This window comes from Myripristis murdjan, chromosome 18, assembly GCF_902150065.1.
Source record: "Myripristis murdjan chromosome 18, fMyrMur1.1, whole genome shotgun sequence".
Taxonomy (NCBI): Eukaryota; Metazoa; Chordata; class Actinopteri; order Holocentriformes; family Holocentridae; genus Myripristis; species Myripristis murdjan.
Genome location: NC_043997.1, coordinates 20,035,682 through 20,047,743, shown reverse-complemented (window position 1 = coordinate 20,047,743; position 12,062 = coordinate 20,035,682). Strand labels below are relative to the sequence as shown.

At 43.7% G+C, this 12,062-nt stretch overlaps 1 protein-coding gene across 1 annotated transcript in view; it reads left to right on the top strand.

Annotated features, from left to right (window-relative positions):
- Window positions 1-1,331: 1,331 nt before the first annotated feature.
- ppp2r5b (protein phosphatase 2, regulatory subunit B', beta) overlaps window positions 1,332-12,062 on the top strand; it is a 42,326-nt gene continuing 31,595 nt past the window's right edge. The window contains exon 1 of the mRNA XM_030076256.1: window positions 1,332-2,925. Within this exon, the coding sequence (XP_029932116.1) occupies window positions 2,733-2,925 (193 nt within the window). The 5' untranslated portion in view covers window positions 1,332-2,732. The remainder of the gene's footprint in view (window positions 2,926-12,062) is intronic.

Here is a 12,062-nt window from a genome sequence, read left to right as displayed (position 1 = left end):
AAACATGGGTAAGGCTTTTAGCTGGGTATGGCAAGGTGTGGCCGCTCCCCACCCTTTACTACTTTCTGTGACCAGTCTGTATTATATTAGAGAATAAACTGGCTATTCATGATGGCATTTATTTGGAGGCCTTATCTGAAAAAGGCATACCAGGATCAGCGTGCCATCTTGGCTGACCTCCAATTCATAATCTAACACACAGAGTAAACAATCTGTCATTCATCACTCATGGCTCCATTTGACCCAGAAATCCAGTCACTGTTTAAAATTTGGGCCTAAATTATATCATTATATCAGATGCAAGGGCTTGCCTTACCTTAAGGTTATTATTATTATTTTTCTGACCAACACTGCTTGAAATTACATATCAACATGGAAATAAAGAATATATTTGACAAAGAATTACTGGCAAAGAACATGCAATACAGTGTGGAAAAGCAGGTTGAACTTCTCACAGGTATGCTAAACAAAAAGTCCAATGAAAAGGTAGTATATCCCACATTTTCAAGTCAACGATGACAAAATACTCATATTTCACTTTTTTATTTTTACTTTTTCATGTTCTGGACCCCACATTAAACTCCACATTGCCAGAAATGAGGAACAATCCTCAGAAATTTTTGAGTACATGAGTACCATGAATAACTTCTGGCCAATGAGCTCTGGGATAGGCTCCAGCCCCCCGTGACCCTTAGCAGGATAAGCTGTTTGGAAAAGGGATGAATGAATGAATAAAGGCTGATACTGCTGCTGTTGCTGCTGCTGATGATGATGGTGATGACGAAATGCAAGGTTAGTGATGCTGGGTCGATATCAAAATTAATTTGCTTAAATGCTTGTGAAGGGCGTCAGAACATTGAAATATGAGCAAATTCACTTGATTTCTTTCAGAAACATAGGGGATAAGGTGATGAGCAAATTAACAACAAATGACCTCAAAAATTAGCATAACAGTAAAAAAAATGAAGTAAAATAACATAAAACAAGAAGGAAATAACAAAAAATGACCACCAAAAATTAGCCCAAAAGACTGTTTGTAAAAGCACACTGGACCTGCGTTTAGATGAATTTCACAAGCATTTTAATGAGAGTGACATTTAACTATTCCTTTATTGCTGAGAACCTCCTGAAAGACCCTCAAGGGCTCCTGGGGGTCCCACTTTGAAAGCCATCGACCTGTAGTGGGTCTTTAATTTTTTTTAAATTTTTTTTTAAGTCACAACGCCTTTATTTTGAAGGCTGAGGCGCCGCACTTCCGGTATCAGTCTGGCTAAGCGCGGCGGGCTTGGCGCTGCTGGCTGAGGCGCTGTAGGACGACCGGATAACGGGAACCGAGAAGGGGGCACATGAGCAAAACGCGTCAGACAAACAGACACAGACGGGGTGGTATTGTATAACACGGGCCTGTAGCTCTTCACAGGGAGCTGCCACTGCGGGAGAGGCAGCGCTTTTCACCCCCGTTTGCTTCTTCCGTTCCGTTTTTAACCGAGGAGGCAAGGCGCCGAGCGGAGAGAGGAGCGGGATCTCGGTGTTGCATCGGCCCCTGGCGGAAGAGCTGCACATGTCGGCACGGTGAGGGACCGTTTCCCCGCCCTGATACGGTAGGAGGACGGCAGGGAGCTCCGGGGGGCGAACGCCTGGCCAGAAGAACGATTAACACCTACGAAAAAAAAATAAACAAAAACAAACAAAAACAAAAACACAAAAACCAACAGTCGTTTTCACGGTCAGAGGAGGATCCGATAAACCGAGCGAGAGGGACAACAGTGATGCGGCAGCCGAGGTGGGCCCAGATTGATGATTTTATGATATCATCACCGTCATCCACCTCCAGGACCGATCACTGATTTATTGATAACTGATCAATGAGGAGCAACACATCCAGGCCTATCAGCTAACCTGGCCTGGGATCCGATTGTGATTTTTTATTTTATTATTATTATTTTTTTTAATTTGGAGGAGCACAAGGAGATTAATCGGTGCTTGAATCGGTGCTTTGATTACAAAGATTTGTGGTCGTCTTTGCGCAAGAAAGGAATCAATACATCGGCGGTTAAATATATAAATAAATGTCCAAATTTAGGCCGATGACTTAGTCGGTGTGTGACGCCAATACAGCAGCAGCAGCAGCAGCGGCAGCAGCAGCAGCAGAGAGGCGTGTGTGTGTGTGTATGTGTGTGTGAGTGTGTTCAGGAGGACAGACGCGCCTGTCTGAGCATCATCTGCTAGGCTGCTCCTTTACGGGGATGGTGCACATGCGATTTTTCATCTGTGCATGAAAAAGGGAGAGAAATAATAAATAAAAAATACAAGTAAAGGATGCAGCGACCCTGATACTGACGGCAAGGCGCGCAAAACGGACCGGACACCCAGCGAATACCTCCAAATATCTGCCCTCACCTCTCCTCCTCCTCCTCTAACCTCCCCTCCATCTCTGCACCTCCTCCTCCCCCCTCTCCTCCTCCTCCTCCCTCCTCCTTTATCTCTCCCCCCTCTTCTCCCCTCTCCTACACACTGTTCAATTTGATCAATTGATAATCTATCGGTGAATCAAAAAGCCCCCTCCCTCCTCCATCCATCCCTCCCTCCCTCCTTCCCTCCCTCCATCCATCCATCTATCCATCCGTCCATCCATCCATCCGTCCATCCATCTTCTCATAACTCCCCTTTAAGCACTCCAACACACACTCCAGCTCGCAAATAACACCGCATCATCATCATCAACATCCATCATGGAGACGACCAAGCTGCCTCCGTCCAGCCCGTCCTCGCCGACCACCGGCTTCTCGGTGCCCTCAGCGGAGAAGGTGGATGGCTTCCCCCGCAGGTCGATGCGCAGAGCCCGGCAGAGGAGGTCCCACAGCTCGTCTCAGTTCCGCTACCAGAGCTCCCAGGTGGAGCTCACCCCGCTGCCCCTGCTCAAAGGTGAGCACACACACACACACGCACACACACACACACACACACACACACACACACACACACACACACACACACACACACACACACACAGTACTCAGTGATCAGTGTGAGAGAGATGCTGCACATCACAACAGAACCTCAACTCCCTGTAGGAATATTACAGAGATATTACAGAGATATCATAAGAGAGGGTTACTGTAGACTTGCTGTTAAGTGCCTCAGACACACTTTTTTTTTCCTTATAGCAGCATTGAAGAAATTTTCCATTAGAATGAACCATATGTATTTATATCTTGCATGTTCAGTAACATTGATAACATATATGCTGAAGGCTATATGTGTCTTGATATTCCCATACAATGCCCTTGATGGAAAAATACATTTAATCTAAATAGCTATACATCTGACTTTTATCCTCCACTGTTTAATAATGACCCACTCATGTGTTTTCTGTTGATAATCTGTCATAGCCTACATATACTATACATATATCCTTTGCTGAAGGCCACTCTTCTGCATTTTCTGATTGATGGAGATGATTGTGGTATATTTAATTGATTTAACTGACACGAACCAACATGGTCACACATCTTTGATTTATATAAGCATGTTCATAGAATATACTGTACCTTCTCCAATAGGTTTTCAGTGCCTGGCTGAGGTGGGGTGGGGGTTGAGGAAATAATGGGTGGGATAACAACAAATTGGGAAAAAAAAAAATGGAGGGTTGGTGGCAGTTTACTCTTCCAGCGGCTCCATTTTTATGACTCCAAACGTTGCTGCTTCAGATAGCTGCCGCACATTCCAATTTGCAGGTTTCACCACAGCCTGTTTCAACCAGAGACACAATTTCCCCATCGTTATTAAGTCGATAAAGATATTTGTGCCGCTTTGGAGAAACCGGAGAAGCCTGCATGAGCGTTGAGGCTAATTGGCATGCTAGCCTGAGTCAATATTGTGTTTGTGGCGGCCTGTCCAAAGGTTCAAGTTCAAATTCTGTTTGCAGAGTTACTGTGTACGTTGTTACACACACAGATGTACCAGTTACCTTAAAACACACCCGATACCCTTTTGCCCTTTACCATGCCATGATTGCATAATGATTTGTAATTGATAAACCTGGTGAAGTACAGATTCAATAAAAAATCTAAATAAGAAGCACGCAGATCAGGCAGTATGGCTATGATGGACACCCGACATTCAGACCAGTAGGAAATCTTCAGTAAAGCTGGTGTTCGCTATACTATTTCCAAGTCTGTTGTTGCCATAGCTCTGAATCCCAGTGCTGTTGTTACTACACCAAGGCCAGTTTGATCTGTGAGAGCTTGTTCAATATCCACCGAGAATGAAAGCATGAGGCAGCAGAGTGATGGGACCCATTCACCGGGTCTTAGAAACAGTATTGTCTGCACTTTCCAAACGGAGGCCTTCTCACATCTCAACTCCCATTGAATGTGAAGGAATCGAGTCAATCTTGCCTTCAGCAGGGATAGAATCGAGATCTACATGCATAGTGGTCGATCAGGACCGCTGTTAGATGAAACCATATATTGGTTGTGGTTGCTGATGAAAATGACCCATTGCTGACCATCAGAAACCCCGAAAGCTATTAGAAATTTGAAATTTGAAACATGTCGTAGGCCGGACTTTGTTTTTCAGCAGTATGAGTCAAAGGTGTTCGAATCAATATTTTGATACCTGTTTTTGAGACCTATCCCTTTCCTTTTCCTTTTCCACCCGTTTCACATGAGCTGTTGCATCACTCTGTCTCTGCCTCTCACCTTCTCCGTCCCTGTGTCTCTCCCTCGTCCATGTGTGTAGGACAAGGGCACATCCTAAGTCCTCATATATTCCCCCGACCCCTCTTTATAAGGTTATTTCCCCTTTCATGTAGCCTGCAATCTGTTTCCATTAACCCTCTATGAGCAGGAGACCTTTGGGCTCTTAGAGACAGCGCCAGGCGGGTGTGTGTGTGTGTCTTTGTGGTGGCGCGCTGTATACTCTGATGTATTTTTACACCTCATTTACCTGGCTTTGACTTCCTCTCAGGCCTGTGAGTGCAGGGTGTGCAGTGCATGATGATGGAAGCTTTTCATCGCGTCAATACGGGACCTGCGATTCAAAGCACGCTTCACTCTCTGTGCAGGGGTGCCGTGGCCATCACAGATACCAGTCTCACACTTTTTACATGCGTGCTGCACTGCTGCGGCACTGTTTCTGGATGCCCAAGAGGAACTGATAGTAAGATCCTGCAGCACCAGCGCAGGAGAGATGCCTGGTGTGGTGTGGGGAATTCTCTAGCAGCCGACTATGTAGGCCAAGTGTAGGCAGACTTGTGAGTATTGTGCCCTTCAGGGAATTACATTCCCTTTGTTAATTTGAGCTACCCCTCTTGTGGACAGCCGTGCGCCTCTTTGACTTGAAGCTCTGAGCAGTACTTCACACAAGATGGCTTGTCTTTACTTTGCTGTAATGTCTGCTTGCAGTTGCAGGCTGTGTAGATAGCACGATATAGACCTAAACAGAAAGATAAATAAAGAAAAAGACATGGCCGAGACTTGATATAGGCAAGAACAGCGAGGCAGCAATAGAGGGAAAATTCTCAAAACATTTAAAGGGATGATAAACCCATTTAAATTTGGCGATTTTCTTTTTTAGTGCTATTATTGAGTGCTATTTTCATCATCCACCAACATTTGAGACCTTACTTGCTTATAGGTCATGATACTGTCTCAACCAACCAGCAAAGTGAACACATCATGCAGCTGACATAGCTATGGCTCTTACCAGCGCTGCAACAATATGTTAGCAAATATTTCCCCAGCTAACACTGCTGTAGAGCGAGGGTCATCAAGTACATTTGTCCAAGGGCCAGATATTTTTCAGGCAGACACTGGGGGCTGGAATTTCAAAAACCAAATTTTGAATGTATTTAGGCACAATAAGGCTATTGTTGTTTTAATATTTTCACGTTCTTACAAAGTAATTTTAATTTTAGCAGTCATATCAGCATAGGTAGACTCCTAAAAAACATTTAGAAACATAATTGGCAGGAAAATCAAATTATACAGGGTTTGACGCTATTATGCAGTGTCCTGATTGGTGGAAAATGCTTGCAGGAAGAAAAACCTTTTGAATTTTCTGTCCGGCAAGCAAAAGCCCAAATTTCTTTTTAAATAATGGCATGTGAAAAAAAAATAAAATAAAATGAAATTACTCTCAGCTTCATCTATCCGAGGCTACTGCTATTCAGTGCCAATCAGCCAATCAGGCGCAGTTTTGTGAGCGAGACTGAGTGAGGTTGTGTGGCTGCTCTCAGGTAACTAATAACCAGCTGACAGGTGGATTTATGACTTCTTTAGAACCTGCAGGGCGATGGCAGCTCTCGATGTTCTCAATACAAACCATTTTCATGAAATATTGAATAGTGTAGTTTACCATCCCTTGAAATAACACCGTTGAAGGCAGCTATTGATCATATATAGCGCATTTTTGGCATTTTTGTGTTTGGTGGTGTGTTATTCTTATTTCTCTGGATGAGTAGCATCATATAGATGGCATGATGTCACATTGAAGTATTTCTTGTGCATTTCTTGTGGTACAGAATCAAAAAGGGTTTCTTTCCAGACTCATGTTGGGTAAATCCATCACAGAAGAGACAGAGATGCCAATTTCCTTATTGACAGTAGCCTCAATAGACCAGAATGCAATGCAGCCACAGCTTGCATCTTTGTGTATCTCTTTGAGCCGTTTTGTGTAATTAGAACAACAAGGCATGGCGCAACACTGCATTATTCTCATTTCATTCTCATATTTCTTCAGTTTTAACTCTATCACTAGTGATTTCTCCACCTAAGTCTCTTCTCAGGTGGTTAAAAATTATTCTGGAAAATTAGGACGTATGTAACTGAAGTAGCCAAGGCAGGGTGAGGTAAAGCAAGTACATCAAAATTGTAAGTTACACTTCATAAAATATAAACTCCTGGAATACACTGGATGTAGATGTTATCAAGCTGTGAGAGAAACCAAGGGTGGATTTTTCCTTTAATGCCAGTCAGAGAGGCTGCGGAGCCTCACTGCTGTTGGCAAGGTGGATTTTTTTCATGTGATTTGTCCCAGCCTTAAAACAAGTCAAGTCACCGCCTCTCCTCTGAGGACTGTTTGTGCATCTGACATGGCTCACATATCTAGAATATAGATATGGATTTAGGTGTAGCTTCCCGAGCCGGTGCTGGGTCCATGTTACATGATATCTGACACACAACATTTGCCGAATGCTTTGTGGAAGATCCAGTGCACAAGGGCAAACGTGACGGCAGGGCTGAGGGGCAGCAGGGCGGCGAGATGTTTCAGTCTGGCTCCGCCCACACGTGGCCGAGCGTTAGCCAGCCGAAGTCACATTGATCAAGACATTGAATTTCCTTCCTGTGTCAGGGGAGCTATTCTGCAGCTGGCTCTGACCTTTGACATACCAAGCACAAAGAAAATTTCCCCGCAGGGTTTTAATTAAGCATCACATTGTAATTATTGAACAAGTGCTGCAAATATTTCTCTTTATGCGTGAGGTGGTTGGCTGTAAAATGGCACAGCACACAATCGAGTCAACAGCATGCTGCATTTATGTCACTTATGTTAGGGTAAAGCATGTCATCATGTGCCACAGAGTTTGTTTGTGAGGTAGAAACTACATAATGACGCTCAGGTAAGACGACACCATACATGTGTAGCTCCAGTAACCAGCGTCTGGAACAGCGAAGGGGCCAAGGAAAGATGCAGAGATCTGCAGAGGTGGTCGAGCCAGCCAATCAATCCAAAGATGGAGGATGAAGGGTATATAGGGTCCCTGTAATCCCTGTTATGGTGCATTGCTGTTTGGCCCTGGGCCTGTGGCTCCAACACACACGTGCAGTTCTTCCCTGTGTGGACACTGTGTTCTTGGACACTTCTGAGCTTCAAAGTGGCTGCACTGCGCTGCAATGTGCACTTTATGTCTATAATGGGCTTATACAGGCAGCCAAGAGGGGCATTAGAAAATTTTGTATAGAAACGCATGCACAGACACTTCATATACATTTATATTGTATATTGTAAATTATGTATATAGTCTAATTAACCTACATTTATACAATATATACACACACACCATGATTCTGTATTCATTCATTTATTGTAATTTATCATATTAATTTCATGTAGTTATAGAAATGATTGAATATAATAGAGAAATTCTGTTGGAAGATGAGTTGTCCCTTCAGGAATAATTGCCTCTCAATTCATAAAAAAACATGAAACCATTCCAGTCAAAGCCTCAGTGTTTGCTGAACTGGTTGGTCTGCCAAGTGTGAACTGCCAGTACTACATTGTGTCATCTCTCTTTACTCCCTTTCACTAATCGCTAAATGTCCCTGTCATTCTCCTAACCACAGTGTAGACACCGGCAAATATATGGCAAGTTCATAATTATTGTATGATACTGGTATTGCTCTAAAAGAGGGAATAAACATGGATCAAAGGATCATGACGTCTTTGCCTGAATACGTTGATACTGATAATGTGACAATAATGTCGAGATGATTGCTGGTGCTTTCATAAGATGTTTAAACACAAGATTTTGGATAAACAGCCATTAGTAATGTGGATGGGATAACTGAATGGCTAGTAAGTTCAGAAAATGGCATCTCTTTACTGCATGCAGCCTTTAACACCAGGAAAAGACAACACGTGGATGTCCTATTATGATATCCAAAATACCAGGCGTTTGGATCTAGAGCACAATAATGACATAATATTTTTCACAATAATGATGTAATGGCTGCTGTGGCTGCTATACATTGGTGGTGGCTGAAGTGATTTTTCACTGTGAAGAGCTTTGAGTATCTAGATAAAGTGCTATATAATTGTAATCCATTATCATTCTTCTTATTGTTGTTGTTGTTATTATTATTATAGTGATGCATCATCCAGCTGCACTGGGCAGTGCCTTTAACACTGTTAGCAGTGGCTGCGTTTTAAGTGGGTTCTCTTTTTTTTTTTCATTTCCTTATGACACTGTTATTTTGGAAAAAGGCAACTGTGATCTAAGTGCTGCCAAGCCTTTTCACCCAGGGACCCAAATGAGAAATTAAGTCTCACCCAGAGACTGGGGCTCAGCACACTTAGTCTTTTCCTGAGCCCAAAGCAAATGAAAATATGTCATATCTGCTGTCATCAGATAAAAGTCTATAGTCCATTTTGAGTCCCAAACAATATCTCTAAGCCACGATGAAAGCATTCCCCTCCTGTCCCGCCTCTCTCCACTTTAAGCGTCACATTAAATAATAAAATCCTTGAGGACGGTGTCCAATAAAGACGGGGGTGGAAGTTAATGGTTCTGGGAACTACCCAAGTACAGCTAACCGGCTGTCGTCATCGCTTTACCTTTCCCATGAGCCCACAGGCATAATCTGACTGCAGGTAAGCAGAAATTAGATTTTCAAAACATAGTGGTGCCTGGGACAGGAACATCCATCTATCTATCTATCTATCTATCTATCTAAATCTCCCAGTTTTCTGCCTGTTCACATTACTCTTATTGGAGTTCTACTGTATATTGAATGAAGGAGCTTATCAAATTGCCTGGCCTGTTTCAAAGCAAATGTGACATAAACAGAGGACTGCTCTGCCTCATACGACAGCCCAGTCGATGTGTGAATATGCCCAGCTGTTTTCCAAAGTTACCAGATTTAGAGGCAAAAACCTGTTTTTGTTAAACTTACACTTAGAGTATCTAGAGGATCTGAAAATAATACAAACGAGATCTGTCAGTGATCATTGGGTTGGTGCCTTTGCTTTGCCGGCATTGCTCCTGCAGGGTTCCTGGTGCCCTTCATCCCTTCATCTAACCAGACAGCAGGCTGTTAGCACAGCGCTCCTCCCTGGCTGTGATGCTCTCCCCTGGGGCTGGAGACGCCAGTCAGGCTCCCCGGTCACGGGTCTTCTGCCGCCGCTAGCACGCTAACCGAGCTAAGGTCATGCTAATGCCCTCCCTCCAGTCAGCAGACAGACAAACTTATGATTAACATTTATGCCTTGTTTTATGCACTGGCGAATTTCACCACCACTTCATATACAGCCGGGGAAGCTATTTTCAATTTCAGCACAAGATGAACACTGAACTAACTCGCTCCCCCTATCAAAGGCAGAAAATCCTGCAAGTGATGGAGTCAGCACTGGGACTCACAACACCTAGAGGGCGGTGCGGTGGGACTCGCTTTGGCAGATGAGCCTGGCTTCAGATCCCTTCGCTGCCAATATCTAGACTTCTCCTCCATTTCCTCTGTCTCTTTTTCTCGCTAACCCACTTACCTGGTATTAAAATGTGCTGTGCATCTGGCCATCAAATCCATGAGGAAAAACAAGTGCTCGCAGCTGACACAGGTTACGTTGTGGACCTCAAGTAGAAATGTCTTTATTGTGAATAAAAACATCATCCACATCTGTTAGAATAGTCACATGTTGGGTACAAATCTAATCACTGCGGGTAAAAACCTCATTGCCAGGCCAGAAACATCATTGCTATTGATAGAAATGTTAGTATGGGTAGAAATGTCGTCACGATGGGTAAAAATATCATCTCAGTGAGTATGATTACCATAACCATGGGTGTAAACCACATCACTGTGGGTAGAAATGTATCAGCATGAGCGACTACGTCATCACTGCACCTCCCACTAATGAGTCATCGAAGACAATCCGCTCCGCAGTGCCTCACCTGTAGAGACCCCTTCACTTGCCATTGTTCTTTTGGATGCCGCCTTCCTACCCTCTCACCTGCTTTGCATAACAGATGTGACGACTGAGATCCAGTCGCAGTGCAGTCAGAAAGTGGACAACAAAAGCAGGTTAAAACGGTGAAAGGGCGAGACAGTAGTCTGATTTTTTTTTTTTTTGGATGATGTTGGATGGCATTTTAAATGATTCCTGTAGTCTGAATCAAGACGCTGCATAGTGGAAAGCAGTGGTTCTCAAACTTTTGGGTGTCAAGGACTCCCAAATTGATACACATCAGGCTGTGGACCCGTATTTGAGAAGATGTATTCTCAAAGATCCCCTCTTTGGGCTAACTTCTACTCAGTGAAGTAATAGTGAAATTAAAACATGCTGTATTTCTCTGGGGAGCCCCTGAAACCCCTCAAGGACCCCCGAGTGTCTCCCAACCCCAAGTTGAGAACCGTTGGACATTTCTGGAGTGCACCTGCTTCCTGGCCCAGATACATCAAGAGTTTGTCCGTGTATTTCAACCTGCTTACCACACAGATGTACAGGGATAGCTGGGTCAAGATATCCCAACCCACCAGCGTCTTTTCCAATCATAATGATGTAATACAATATTATATAATACAGTACAACTTCAGTGAGATACAGGGAGGGACAGTGAGGTTTGGGAAAGAGGTTTGGCCCCTGTGGTTTCACCCTGCAGCAGGCTGATGATGTCACTGTGTCAGATCTCCTACGCCTCACTGAAACCCAAAGAGACAGCACATAGATGCAGAAATGGATGGATCTTGTTTACTTGGAGTGTGTGTGTGTGTGTGTGTGTGTGTGATTGTGTGTATAATTGCATCTTTAAAGCAAGTTCGTATGCAATCACGGGACACTTTGTCGTCTATCCTGGGGAACTTTGCTGCTGCCAGCAGCAACAGCAGCGGGAGTTCAGGGGGAATACAAAGATACATGCACAAACACACACACACACACACACACACACACACACACACACATACACACAAGTAAACAAGACCTACGCCTGCATTTATGTGCTGCTTTCAACGAACAGTAGAAGCAGGAGACCGGTCCTGTGACACATCAGGGTTTTCTTGCCTGCTCAGCTCTTAAATAACTTATCTACCTTGAATTATCCAATCTCTTGCTTCCTTAAAATATGGGTTGGGACCCCAAAACACCCACAGGTCTTTTTGCTTGGTCCCAGTATCACTAAAAGGGTAATATGTTTTCAATAACTTTGAGTCCCAGGATGAGAAAATTCTCAAGCTGTATGTCTTAAGCTGAAAAAGGTTCCATAATTGCTTATTCATTTTGTGGTTGATTAAAAAAGACATTATGCCTGCATGCCCAGGTGCACAGTTTCCACTGTTTTAACA